The sequence below is a fragment of the Maylandia zebra genome, linkage group LG17, assembly GCF_041146795.1.
Source record: "Maylandia zebra isolate NMK-2024a linkage group LG17, Mzebra_GT3a, whole genome shotgun sequence".
Taxonomy (NCBI): Eukaryota; Metazoa; Chordata; class Actinopteri; order Cichliformes; family Cichlidae; genus Maylandia; species Maylandia zebra.
Genome location: NC_135183.1, coordinates 11748859 through 11763815, shown reverse-complemented (window position 1 = coordinate 11763815; position 14957 = coordinate 11748859). Strand labels below are relative to the sequence as shown.

The following is a 14957-nucleotide window of genomic DNA, read 5'->3' as shown; positions in this document are numbered from 1 at the left end:
ATTCTTTCTCTAGCAGCCTAAGTGACTGTAAATTTCAGAACACTGTCACATTCAGCATCAGGTTTTTAAATTCAGCCTCTTAAAAGCACATTTTAATGAAATTACTATAAGTAATTAGATAATAAGCTCACTTTGTTTTGAAGTATTTGTTTGTTATGTGAAGCAAAGCCACAATTCATAAATGTGCACACAGGGAGAGTCAGTTGTTTCCTTGGTGGTTGGTTCATTGTGATTTTTGGCTCTGGGACAGTCTGGGTACACATTCACCACCATATTAACACAAACTAAATGGGAGGATCAAGAGGGTGAAAGGTCAAAAGAACATAGCATTTATTTGTACAAACGGACGGTTGGTGCACAGCCATTTTCAGATCTCTCCAGAGATGTTCAATTGGGTTCAAGCGTCTCTCTCTCTGGGACACTTAAGAACATTCACAGAGTGGTCCTGAAGCCACTCATGTGGTGAGTCCTTAGGGTCATTGTCCTGTTTGGAGGTCTGAGGTTTAGAGCACTCTGGAGCACGAAGATTGACCGTTGGGTTCTTGGCATCTCCCTGACTAAGGCCTCGACTCAGACATGATATCAGAGGTTAGATAACAGAGAGATCTTTCTCCTGGATACACACACATTTAAATAAGCACTTCTAACTCTATTTGCTTTCTTCTTTCTGTGATGTTTCTAGGCTCTCCAAAGAAGGCTGCTGGTTGATCAGCTGATTATGTTGCCACATGCTTTTTCTTTTTGCATGCTCATCTTTTTGTGCACGTATTTGCTGAATGTTCACCTTGACCTGGTCTCGAGTGTACAAGAACAATATCAGTATCAGTATTGACAGGGAAATCTTCCTTTGCAGGACCTGTAAGCCTAGTTTTTACAGGGAGAATTGTGACAGACTGATGCTGGACTTTCTCCTCTTCTATCTGTTGCTCTGGAGGCCAATGGCTGGCTCAGACAAACCATAGTGCCATAGTGCACTAGGGAAGAGAAGAAATCAATCAAGAACCTATCAAATTCACAAAAGTAAGTGTCACTACAAGAAAAGAAGTGAAATGACAGGCTTTTTTTTTTTTTTATCAACGTAAAAGATATATGACATTACCCTGGCCTGCAGTAACACTGTGAGAAATCTTGGAGTCATTTTGATCATAACTACTGTCATTCATTTGCTCAACTAAAACTAGAAACATCCTGTCTCCGAATGATGCTGATAGGTCACTTCACACTAGGGCTGGGCCATATTATACCGTTCACGGTAATACCGGTATAATGTTAGGCAATGATAGGAAAATGAAATATCGCGATAGAATATGAGTAAAACGCGCATGCGCAGTGCCTTTGTTTTCATACGCACATGGCCGATTGTTGACTGAAACAGATGAACCAGAATTGGTTTGTAAAAATGGTGCAACTTCAGTGATGTGGAACTGGTTTGGTGTTTGTCCGTCAGATACACGACAAAGAACATTTTTTTGCAGAACATGCAAGCGGCCGTCGTTATTGTCGTATTTGTCGGACTAAGATGCTCTTAAATCTGGGAGTAATCTGGGTCCTAAACTCTGTATGCTTCAGGTCAAACGAACACTGCAGCATCACTGAGAGTTAAAAACTGTCTAAATTCTTTCATCTCTAATAAAACGATCAGTATTGCTGCTTTACCAGCTGTAACTATGAAGTTTAACTTCCAGGCATCCATGAAAACAAAATTTATTACATTTAACGGGGTTAGAAGTTAGCAGGAAGCTAGCGGAAGTTAGCTCGCTAGTTTCGCTAGTTACCTAAGCATGATATTGCATGTTCTGACTGAGAGATTTCTGAAAAAAATCAAACCTACAGCTCTGCTATCGCTTCCAACATAAATGAAGACAGGAAACTAAACAGCAGTGACGTTTGTAGGGTTACTGAAGTTGGGCTAGCTGGTATATAATGATGTGCTACGTGATCGCTAGCGACACAGCTATGTTAGCATAACATAAACAGTGAAGCTGGAGGACGAACACTAACACTTTTCCACTTATAAAAGTTAACGTTAAGGTTCCTGATAGTTAGAGACAAATGCAATCGCATGGCAGGATGCTGTAAACGGACCAAACTTCAGTCAGGAGAACAACTGAGATAATCCATCCACAGGTTAGTCATTAATATACTGCAACAACATGGGAATAGAGCAGCTGCCAGAGAATTCAACATTAATGAATCAATGGTACAGAAGTGGAGGAAGCAAGAAGAATGAGTTTAATAAAGTTTGATTTATCTGACTGCTTTGTTTCACTTAATGTGCCTTATAATCCCGTGCACCTTATGGTCCGAAAAATACGTACTGCACACTGCAGTTTAATGTTGCAAAGCACCTCCTTTTAACTTCAGTGGATATTATACATGGTTATGCTCAGGATATGTCAGCCCATTTCTACTGGAAATGCCTTTTGGTTAAACTTTCAGCAAGGAATTTGCATTTGCACTGTTACATTTTTATAAAGCTTTAATGTACATAAAAACCAGCTTCTTGTTTAAGTGAAAATAAATGTAAGGTTGTCTTTTTGCGCTAGTAATGTTGTGGAGTTGTATTTTGTCTTGCATCAATTATATCGTCAGTTATATCGTTATCGCAAATTTTCAAATATATATCGTGATAAATATTTTTGGCCATATCGCCCTGCTCTACTTCACACATTAATTTCTTCTAAAATAAACTATTGTAATTCAAGATCTACAAACCTCCTGAAAAACCTTCAGTTGATCCAGAACTCTACTAACTGCAACATGAAAGCAAGTGCAGATTTGTCCTATATTATGTTCTCTGCTAAATTCAGAGCTGGATTTAAAATATGTCTCTTCACATACAAAATCTTGAATAATCAGGCCTCGTCATATCTTAAAGACCTTATAGCACCTTATTATTCAAATAGAGTACTTCACTCTCAGACTGCTTACTTGTGGTTCCTAGGATATTTAAATGTAGAACGGGAAGCAGAGTATTTTTTGGTTTTGTATTCGAAGTGTTATAAATAGCAGATATTCTATGAAGGCATTGATCTGGGAGGGGTCAGGTATAAGATGGACAGGACCACAGAATGGGGCACGTATACATGCATTTGTCTGGTTGTCATTGTGTGTTTAGTCTCAGTTGTAGCTGGTTGAGTGTGTGTCACTGTGGTTGTGGTCAGTTGTCTATACCAGCATGTGGAGCTTCTTCCCTATCTCAGAAGCCAGGAGAACAGTATACAGTATAACATAGTTAAGCAACCTCAGTGGCCATGTAAATATGTGCATACAAACTGTGAGCCGGTGCTGCCATATTTAGATGGAATGAAATTTGTTTTATGGTTACCAGAAAATCCAGCTTTCTTACACATGCATTAAGACTACAAAAGGTGGCTAGATAAATGAAGTGCTAAAAACTACAATTCCACTGATTACCCTGTGAGGATGTTTCCAGTTTTATCAAAGCAGACTTCTGATGTGCCTGGAAACTGCTGGAGTCACACTTCTAGTTTGGGGGTTTCAGTTCCTAATGCTTCTTTATCACCATTTTGGACTTGAACTTTCACATCTGCCCCAGCTGTTCTTTCAGGCCCTGATACTTCTCAGTTTTCTCGTGCTCCTTCCTTGTTTCATCCTGGATTCTGGCCCTGACACTAACTAATCTTTCCATTACTCACAGAGCCTCAGGGTTCTGGACATCAGATATAGTCCTCTGTGGATTGTGAGGGGTATTTGTGTCTTGAGATCAGTGGTATCTATGTTCTTCTGTGGCCAGCTTATTATTCTGCCTGGATATCTGACGACGAGTCAATGTATTGATGGCTTAGATATTATTCCTACCATTCAGTTGGTTTCTCAGCACCTGTCTTACCTTCTGTTGCTGACCTTTGTGGATTTTTATTATGATTGTCATTGTAACATGGAATGCCGTTGCACTTGTAACTTGTATGCCTGATATTCTGCCTTCTGGCAACTCGTCCCTTTCAGTTTGGATAATCCTGCCTCTCTTTGCAACATTCCACACACTCTCCTTATTAAGGAAAGCCAAAACATCATAAGCATTTATCAAAGGCTTGTGAAAAATTAGTCAAAGTCAGAGTTCAACATGTGGATTTTTAATGAATTCAAATCACAGAATTCATCATGCATGCATTTTCCTGTTGCAGCACTTCTCAGCTGTCACTGTTTCTGCACTGTGGGGGCAGGTGGTCTCCCGGGTGTTGTGTTCCACATAGTAAATCCTTCTCATCTGGATGTACAATTACAAAGAAGGAAATAAGAAACTTATGACATGCAACCCGAATTCTGAAATAGTTGGGACATTGTGTTAAACGTAAATAAAAACAAAATACATTGATTTTTGAATCTCACAATTTCACATATTTTATCCACAATAGAAAATAGAAAATATATTCAATGTTTACACAGGAAAATGAAATTTTATGACAAAATATGGGCTTATTTTGAAATTGATGACAGCCACATGTCTCAAAAAAACTGAAGGAACTGAGGAGATCAGCTGCTAAACTTTAGGGAGAGGAATGTTACCCCATTCTACAGATAGAATGGATTCTAGCTGCTCAGCAGTTCTAGCTCTTCTTGATTTTATAATGTTTTCATCTGGTGAAAGACCTGGGGCCCGTTCTTCGTACCTCGCTAAGTAGGTTAGCTGGATTTGATTGTTGACGATTTCGCGTGATCTTGGATCGTTCGGTTCCCCGAAGCTCATCCGGGACTTGCTGCCATAGCAACAGAGCCGTAAGCGTAAACTTGCTCGGGAGCAGGTTTACTTTATGTAAACAGGATTAGATCGCGGCCACGCAGGTATGTCCGCTTCATTTATACGAAAGCAACAGCGATATTCCACCACTGTTTCACCATAAATAAATATTATCAATGTAACTAAAGATCCTGCAGCACTTGATCCATTTATTGATTTCACACAGATACTCGCAAGTCAAGATTTTCTTTTTCTCATCAATGAAATCCAGAAGGTCTCAAGGTGCAGTGGAGCTGAAGGGGAACATTGCCCCTGTCTCAAACAAGATTCTGATGCTTAGTTTGATCTTATACAGTAGCTATAACTATAATTTCCTAAATATTGGATAAGTGGAAGAAAAATGGTACATAGAATAGTACATATAATATTCCAAATAAAGCCTTCCTTATTTTTATTCCTATTCATATGTGTCAGGATGTGCTGTGTGGCAGGTAGGAGATGAGGACTAAAAATGCAGGACTCTCAGACTCGAGGGATGAACTCAAAACCACAGCTTTATTTGCTAGTCACAGGAAAACGAGCATGCAAACTAAACTAAACTAAACTAAACTAAACTAAACTAAACTAAACTAAACTAAACTAAACTAAAAAATGACAACCTAAACTTACAGGAAACACAGGGCGATCCGCACAGCATGAAGGACAACGCGACACTGACTCAGAGAAACACAGGGTTTAAATGCACTGGGAAGTAATGAGGGGAATGAGACACAGAAGGAGGGCACAGCTGGGAGAAATCAGAACTGATGAGAAAGGAAGCAAAGTAGGATACACTCACATGAGACACAGACCTTCAAAATAAATCAGGAAGTATAACACAGAGATGCGAACTTGACACGGTGGAGACAGCAACTAAGAAACACAGAGACATAACCCATAAAGCAGAGGACTCTAAGAACCAAAATACACGGAGGTATACTACTAAGCACGGAACACAAGAAACTAGATTCGTGGGAGTAACAAAAGACCATGAGATATAATTCACAATACAGAGTGACAGAAAACACAAGAAACTCAAAACATGAAAAGACACAGACCAAGAAACAGACTTACACAGAACAGAGGGGGCACAGAGAAACATGAAGGGCAAGGGATCAAAACTAGAAACCATAGAATAAATCTCACGAGTACAACATACAAAAATCACAAAGAACTAAAAACGCTGGGTCAGGAGACCCAGGATCCTGACAATATGGTGTGTTTATATCTTAATTTGCATGAATCTTATAATATGTAAAAAATCCAAACAAACATTGTAATGCTCAAAAGTAATGCTATCACTGGTTCGGTTCATGCTCCTGTTGATTGAAAGACTAACAGTACTCTGGTCCAGTGTCTTTAACTTGTGCGTGCGTGTGTGTTTAGGCTACGTTCACACTGCAGGTCTTAATGCTCAATTCCGATTTTTTGATCAAATCAGATTTTTTTGTCTGCTCGTTCACACTACAAATAAAATGCGACAGCAAACGCTCTCTAGTGTGAACGCTCAAAGCGGCCCGCATGCTGGATGCGTCTGGCTTTCATAACAGGATGCAGGATAATACTGAGGCAGCCCCTGTTCTCTCAGGGAATGGACTGAACAAATGTCTAAGATGGCATCATATGAACGGGTTATGTACAGAATTAAGGGGAGAGAAGATATTTTTGAGCAGGTCTGGGGTCCTTTTTTGTTGTACATTGACAATGTCTCCTAGATATTGTGATAAATGTTCTTTTGGGGGGGGGGGGGGGGGGGGGGGGGGTTTCATGTGTCGTTGGTATTTTTGTTGTTGTCTATTTTTTACTTTGAAAGTCAGTAGAGGGAAGAAATTGTCTAATGTCATCAGTGGTCAAGGTTATGTTTTGTTTTTAGACACCCAGGTGTTTTGCCCCCATTGCTTTTGTTTTTGCAGATGTTTCCCAGGAGGCGGTATATCATTTTGTTTCTCCTGGTGTTTTTTTTTTTGTTTGTTTGTTTGTCTGATTGTCTTAGTTATTGTTAGTCCTTATTTGTTGGTTGTTGTTAAGAAACGGACAGAGAACTGACAGTATGATTATTCCAGTTGTATATTTGTTAATGTTTCTGTCCATCCAAAATATGAATAAAAAAAAAAAAAAAAAGAAAGCGGCCCGCATGCACAAAAGAAGACTTCACACACAGCGCGCTCTGTTTAGACCCAGAGCAAACAGTATTATTTGACTGATAACCCTTAAAATAAAGACTTCGGACTTTACGTTTCCCAATTTTTGCTTTAAGTTATTTTGTTATTTACATAATAATGTAGATAACCTAATAATTATCCTTATTGCTGTTTTAGAGGAGCGGTGCTTCAAAGGATAGTTGCAGATTTCTGTCAGAATCTGCAGATTATAAAGTACAAATAAAATTTTCACGTTTCTCCAATGTTGTCTTCCCAAAAGTTTCACTGACATCTACACTGGATGGCCAGGAAGCGTTCGCGGTGTCTTCTCGGGCGCTGATAATTGGCGTCTGTTTGTGTCAGTGACGTAAAAGACGGCTTTAATGCGACATGACTGTTCAAACAGCAGTCGCTTTCTAAAACATCGGATATGTATCGGATTCAGTACCACATACGAAAGTGACCCAGATCGGATTTGAAAATATCGGATTTGTGCCGTTCACACTGTCATACCATGATCGGATATGGGTCGCATAGGGTCAAAAAAATTGGATTTGATGCGCTTTTGCCTGCAGTATGAACGTAGCCTTTGACATCTTTGTGAGGAAAGAAAATTGGGATGCCACTATACTTGTGGAGACCAACAGGCACTAATGGGTACAAAATGCCCGTCCCCACGAGTTTGAAATTTTTTGAGGCTCAAAATGTGATTTCAGGGCTCTAGACTAACTTATTGCCACAGTTGCACTGGTGCACCAAACTTTTTTTCTTAAGTGCACCAGCACAAAAATTAAGCGCATTTTTCAACAATCTTGTCAACACAAAGTTCTTTATTTGGAGCACAGTTCTACAAGAAAGATAAGTGTGAAAACAGAGATTTGAAATGGGAAACTGTTCTTGAAGTACAACGAGAGAGAGAGAGAGAGAGAGAGAGAGAGAGAGAGACCTGATCAGGAAGTGTGATTTTTTTTTTTATAGCGGTGGAAGCAAAACAGCAAAAGTAAGAGGGAATTAATCACGATGTTTGTCAAATGTGAAGCCTAGTTTTGATCTTCTTTTGCTGCTGGTTCAGTCTAATTTGGTTGGAGAGAGACAAAACCTGCAGCATCAGAATCTAGGGCAAAAAAAGATGTGAACACAAAGAGCGGACCTGACGCATCAGAATGAGTGAGCTGTCGGCTTTCAGCCTCGACAGCGTGTCTGCGTATGTGCCGTCGGGTGAGAAAGCAGACATCTCACTCATTCTGATGCGTCGGTTCCACACTCTGTGTTTATGTCTTTGTGCGGAATCCGTTTACCTGCTCTGGTTTGCTGTTTTAGCTATTTGGTGGGTGTTGAAATAGTTTTGATAGCTTTAACCTTAGATTCTGGCGTTTTCTGCCAATCAGAGAGGTCTGCCCCAGACTATGTCTGACTGGTTTGGACCACAATATGGGCATGTGTGTCTGTTGTTGACCACAGTTTCAGACTTTCAGAGTTGCGGAGACTTTTTCTTTTTTGTACTCGAATGGCAGGTCGCACCGGCAGACAAAGCTGAGCTCGATCAGCTCATCATATCTCCACTATTAAACAGGCCTGGACCTGAGGAGTTTTGGTTGTTGTTGTTGTGTGTGAGCTGAAATGCTGCAGCTGAGTGTTCAGAGAGCAGCAAACGGGAATAAACTGTGTTAAACGAGTGAACTATGTGGTCAGGTACGTCATTCCCGTTACAATTAGGTTTAGGCCAAGGGTTTTGGGTTAGGCATTCATTTTTGATGCTTAGGATAAGAAGCTAGACATGTGAGAAGTGATGTGTTACAATGATTGTGAATGTTTTTATTGCAAATGTATCATATATCATATAGTTTTCCATTCTTTGTTACACTTGAGTCATTGTGTACATCTAAAACAGTTCCATAGGCCATATTATACAGCAAGCATAAAAAAAGCGTCCTCAGCAAAGAGTTTCTCCACCAGGTCACGTCCTGCCTTTGGGACAGGACACTGGTCTGAGACTGAGGTTGGGAAGGGCTCGATAGCAGGGTCCATTTCTCCAGGAATCTGGGGGTTGGGCTTAAGTGGGAGAGTGACTCCGAGCTCAGGGCCACCAGCAGGGACATCAGGGAAGGAAGGCAGGGTCACAGGCTGGCCCAGAGCTGGCAGCATTGTCACCATGCCTTCTGGGTGGTCGTGGGGTGCGTTCTCATGTTCGTGCTCGTGGTGATGGTGGTGGTGCTCGTGTTCATGCAGGTGACCATGCTTGTGATCGTGGTCCAGAGCCAGCTCGTGGTCATGTTCATGGGTGTGCACACCTTCAGCGTGCTTGTAGTCGTGGTGTTGGTTGGGAAAGTCACTGCTGTGGTTGTGTGCTTTGTCGTGATGAGTGTGCACGTGATCGTGGCTGTGACTGTGGTCATGGGAGTGGTCATGAGCGTGCCTGTGTGTGCTGCCTGTGGCATGGTCATGTGTGTGGTGGTGATCGTGGTTGTCAGCATGCTTGTGGGTTTGGTCATGATGAGAGTGGCTCTTGGTGTGATCGTGTACGTGGTCGTGTGTTTGGTCTTGTTCGTGGCTGTGTGAGTGTGTGTCATTGTGGCTGTGGTCAGTCTCTCCGCCCAGCAGGTGGAGTGTCTTCTCTCTCTCAGCAGCCTGGAGAAGAGATAAAGAGTATACGGTACATTACAGTAAAGCAAAATCCAGTGGCCCTGTGAATAAGTCCTTACAAAATCTGACCTCCTTCAGAAGGGAGCAAATTTAATGGTGACCAGAAAGTGAAGCTGTCTTGTTTAAGAAAAAGGTATTTAAAAAAAATTAAGTCAAGATGGAAGAATTACAATCTGAACTTCTGCTAATGGCCCCATAAGGATTCTATGATTTGATCACAATCTATAGCGACTACCGGATGAAAGCTAATCACTGCATTTCTCATTAAAAGTCAAGTGAACTTTTACCACTATTTTCATTTTTCTTTACAGTATTAATTTGGAAAAACTCCTATATTGTAATTGTTGGTGATTGTTGGAGTTGCTTTTTTTTATTATCATAGGGTCTTTACAACATAAAGCACTTCGAGGTCACTGTTGTTTTGAATTGGTGTTATATAAAAAAAAATGAAAGGAAATTAAATCGAATCATTCAATGATATTTTGTTTGCCCTGGTGAGAATTTAGCTGTATCATCTGATTTTGTAATGTTAGAGCTTGAAACAGTCTAGAGCACAAACAAGATATCAACTTTTACTTTAAATGTTACGACTGTAAAGATGACACTGTGTAAGGTTGACTAGCTGGATCCTGCTTTTCACCATCCTACCAAGCACCATTGTTTCAAAGTAAAACCTGCCACTAACTAAGCAACGGAGAAATTCGTCTGGTTCCTGTGGTATCACAGTTTACAGGTTGTATGTAGAAGTATGATGAACATTAGGAACGAAAAAAAAGTGTTTGACATCACAGATAAAAAATCAAAATAAAACTTGACATACAGAGGAAGACTTGCTGTCCAATAAAGGAAGCAAAGCTAGGACAAACACAAATTCCCTGTTTTGTAGTTTTTCCTAATTAGAGTCAACAGTTTGTGTTCATTTGTTCAAGATCAAATATTTGTTCAAGAGGGAGACAAAAGTTTCAAAGGTTTTATTCTAATAAATTTAAAATTTAGACTCAATCCTGTATGTTTTCTGTGCTATTGAAAGATGTTAAAAAAAAAAACAGAGATCGTATCCTGATAAGACTTACCTCAGGCTCATAGATCTCACACTCTACGTCAATGATTTCATCATTAGTGGGGGAGTGGTAGAGGGATGCCTTACAGAAGCCCTTGTGCTGAGGAGAGAAAAAGAGGAACAAAGAGCCCATTTTACTAAGGTTTAAGAATTAGAAAAACTGAATCTAGGAATAATCTCCTGCTGACGTAAACTAGCCAGTAATATAAAGCTAGAACACATCCTTGCTCGAGGCTTGACTGTAAACAGAGGACTTTGCTTGTAGTGATAAAAACTGATAGCCCCCTGATTGGAGAAGCCACAGTGGAGTAATTTCATCAAGCAGTTTGATCAAAATTTCTCATTTAAAAAATTCAGTTCAGATAAAATAAAAAAGTTGTGAAGTGTTTATCTTGACTCACGGCGAACTCGCAGTTCATGAGGGGGCACTTCTCAGCTGTTGCTTCTGCGCTGTTGGGGCAGATGGTCTCCTGGATGCTGAATTCCACATTGTAATACATACTCATGGCCATCTGAACACACAAATAAACAAATGTTTAATTGAGAAAATCATTTGCAGAGGAATTATTAAGTAATCTAGAGTGGTGGGAATAAAAACTGTTGAACATGAAAAGTAGGCCCATGAGGTTTGATGGAAAGCCAGTATTTAGTCATTTATTGATAAAGATTTTAGATTAACCTCTAAGAAGGATATTTTTGTGTGATTTCAACTAATCTCTGGTGTCAGAAATTCAGTCACAATATTCTCAGCCTTGACACTGTGTGTTATGGAAGTTAAGATGACAGGATACATTATGTCACATGTGCTGATGTTCCTTTTGGAGGTATGGTAAGCTTACCCCTGCTGCAGCACGGCAGATTTTGAGGAGAGCAAAACGATTGGCGAGTCCGCTTTCCTTGTTGAACTTTTCCAGAGAGTGGGACACAGTCTTCTGAACGTTGTTATTGTCGTGGTGAATTAAAGTTGGGCAGTCAGGATACATCTCATGTACTCTAGCTGCAGGAACTGAGCAGAACAAAAATTGTCTTCAAATTTTCAAACATTTTGTGGTGTGCAAAAAAAGCGCTGTCCCAGATTTTGACATGTAGTGCCAAGTGTTGCCCTACACGTCATTTCTTAATGTTTTGCAAGGAAAATTGGAAATAGGTGAAACAAAGAGATGCGGTAATTTTCATACCTGGTCTGATAACACAGCTGTATTTGTAGAGACGCTCCACTCTGTGCACCTTGTTGATGAAGATAGCAGCTTTGCACTGTCCATATACCTGCAAACACAAATACAATATATCAATACACCACATGACTTTTTCCCCTTCCAACTTCTGAACTAATGCTTATGGAACAAAAACCTTATCGATTAAGAAAATAAAAATATAATAAAAACAATTTTATTATAACAACTACTCAAGAAAGCCTTGAGCAGAACAGTGTGAGTACATGCACTTGCAGGGTGTGTGTCTTTTCTAACCGGCATGTTTGCAGTGGGACGAGTCTCACAGCTCTTCCAGTCCTTCTTGCTGAGAACGCTGCATTTGGTCTCCACGACATCCAGAGTCAGGTAGGAGACCACACCATTATCTCCCTGTAACACGCACACATACCGTTTTGTCAAAAACACAAACATTTACAGTCATTAAAACCTTAACAGAATTTAACAACAGTTTCTGGTTTTACTTCCTGTGAAATCTCCTGATTTGTAAGCTTGACCCCTTGCAAAATACAAACACTAGTTTTTTAGTGTTGCAGGTCTAATAGTTCCTTTCTGCCCATCTTTCTGTGCAATTGTGCTGTAACGGTTGCTGCTCTGTCTCCAGATTTCAGCCAAACGCTTTTCAGTCACAACCCTTTAAATGGCTGGATTGTACTGAAAACTAAAAGTGCTCCAGTAAACAAACAGAAATGCAATGAACTGAACTGGTTTGATACTGCAAGCAGCAGCATGGCTTACATGTCTCTTTATGTGTGCGTTGGACAGGCGGTGCAGGCTGAAGATGTAGCCCTCCTTCCTGTCCTGGTTGATTTTGGTAAGAGCCAGTTCAGCAGCTGCTTTTGTTGATGCGTCTTCACATGAACCTGGCTCCATGCCACCACGCTCCACTGGTGCACCATTGATGGTCACACAACCCAACGCCAGCAGCAGTGATAACAGCACGCAGGTCTTCATGGTGGTACACACTGTCACACTCAGGCTTCTAGAAGAGATGTGCAGAGGAGAGGTCACATTTTATATCCTGCTACTGTTGCACACACAGCTCCTCCTCCTGTAAAAAGTAAATATAACCACTGACCCCAACTCCTTATTTAAGTCATGCTCATCTATCAGGCAACAAGTCAAATACTCACCAGACTGCACAATGGAGCATGTTAGCTGAGATATAATCATCTTTTCAAGAGTCTTTCTTCTTTGGGATCAATGGGTGCAGCCAGTGGGTTTGATCCACTCTAGCCACTGAGATTAATTAAGGACAAGGCTTAATGTTCGTTAAAGAGAGACAGCATGGACAAGATACAGGACCACAGCAGTCAATGATCTAAAAAGACAAAGAATGTTGGAGAGTAATCAGAGCAGCTACTGATCACTGTACAACTTCATATCAGCTAACTGAAGCGATATCATGTCACCACTGTCTGATTAAATCACAGAAGAACAGTGGGGCTAATTGAAACTTTCCACTGGTTTGTATACTATCTTCTTTTTCCACTGCATTTGGAAACACAAGCAGTATATGTATAGCAAGAACTTTATAACATACAAGGACAGCATGTTGCAAATAGAATTGATACATAGTCATAGACATCCCAGAATACTCACTAAACCTATGCATCAATATTTAGCAAATACAAAAATAAAAGACAATGCCATATACTTAGCCTTTTAAGTACACATCATTGTTTCAATATGTTTTCAGTTATGTTTTTCAAATTTTAGTTGTTAGTTTAATCTTAGGAAATTATAATAAGCTAAGTGTTTTTTTTGTTAAATTTGTGTTGTTACACTTAGCATTGCCCCACAGAGTGCCACACAAACCCATTCTGAATGAATGAATGTGTCGGCTTTCTTTGGTCATGCACTTTGCCATTTTTACAGCTCTATATTTATTCTTAAACTGTGTGACCTCATCCTCTCCCCACTCTTTCTTAACTGGTCACATTCACTTCCTTAACATGCTTTTTGAACCATTTTTCAGAATAAATAATTGAAATATTACATGAGTGAACGCCTCCCTCTTCAGTGTGTGCAAGTGAGGTATTTAAAGTGTTATGTTAACATTCTTTGGTCTTTACTTGATGCTGTGAGGATAAACTGAAGCAGAAAGCAGACTTTAGGTGTATTCCCCCTGTTCCTAAATTTGACCCCGAATCCCACTCAAGCGAATGAGTTGTTACTTTTTTTCCTTTAGCTGCAGTGAATGATGTGACCTTTGACAAGCATAAAGTAGTATTTTTGGAAGAACAAGGTGATATCCATAGAGTTATTAGTAAAACAATTAGCTCTCAGGGTTATTGATGTCATGTGGGATCATCTTGACACAAAGCAGGACAAAAAGCAGCCACCATTTAAAGAAGATCTTTGGAACGTCCTTCAAGAATTCTGGACTTACTTTCACGTAAGTTTGCAAATGTTTCAGAGAGAAAATGCAGAGGTATTCCATAGGTGAATATGCAATCATAACAACCTGCAGTGTTTAAGTTCATACTAATGCTGTGCGCTTTTTGGCCCATTTTGAGCCGATTTTTGAGTCGTGCGACCGTTTTGGCGATCGGCCCGATTTTGGCCTTCATCGTGCGTCGTGCATCGTGTAGTATACGTGGGGTAACGAGACGCGATTAACACCTCACGACGAGCTCCCGATCATCAATCGCTTGGTCGGGAGGATTTCAAACCTGTTTGAAATCCTCGCGACCGTCGTGAGGGTGTCACCGCAGTTTGTCACACTGCGCACGCGCAAACACAAATGTCAGCGAAAAAGACAGCGCAGCACGGCAGTGCAGCGTGTGATCTGGACACAAGCGATGGAGGCACAACTTGTAGAACTTTGGAAAGCTCATCCGAGCCTTTTCAATGTGGCCTCACAAAATTATCACGACACAACAACCTTGAAAATAGTTGGATCTACACTGCTGCTCAATCACAGCTGCCTGATCAATGTTTTTCATTAGCAATTTAGCAAAGTTGATGGTGGTGGTGTGTCTGTGTGAGTGAAAGACAGAGAGAGAGAGCGAGCGACAGAATTTCTGTTATAACCTTCATTTTATGGACGCACAGTGTGAGCACTCAGGTCGCATCAGAGCATCGGGCCGTATAGTGTGAGACCTGCATCGTGACCTATGAAATTCTAACCCCTGCGAGTCAACGAGAAAAAATCGCAC

The 14957-nt window shown here is 40.5% G+C and overlaps 1 protein-coding gene and 1 long non-coding RNA gene across 3 annotated transcripts in view; one reads left to right on the top strand and one right to left on the bottom strand.

Annotated features, from left to right (window-relative positions):
* The first annotated feature begins 379 nt into the window (after nt 1-379).
* The window catches only part of LOC143413169 (uncharacterized), a 314090-nt gene continuing 299512 nt past the window's right edge, over nt 380-14957 (top strand). The window contains exons 1-2 of one of the 2 annotated variants that reach the window (XR_013093776.1): nt 380-588; nt 683-1020. This is a non-coding gene — a long non-coding RNA (uncharacterized LOC143413169). Of the gene's footprint in view, nt 1021-14957 lie in introns of both variants that reach the window. The other variant, XR_013093775.1, reaches the window with a different exon arrangement.
* LOC106674474 (uncharacterized) lies at nt 7695-12829 on the bottom strand. Its single transcript, XM_014412890.4, has 7 exons — nt 12535-12829; nt 12055-12168; nt 11764-11851; nt 11425-11591; nt 10987-11097; nt 10599-10685; nt 7695-9510 (listed from the first exon to the last, which is right to left on the bottom strand). The coding sequence occupies exons 1-7, from the start codon at nt 12748-12750 to the stop codon at nt 8788-8790; spliced, it is 1506 nt and encodes a 501-aa protein (XP_014268376.3). The 5' UTR covers nt 12751-12829; the 3' UTR covers nt 7695-8787.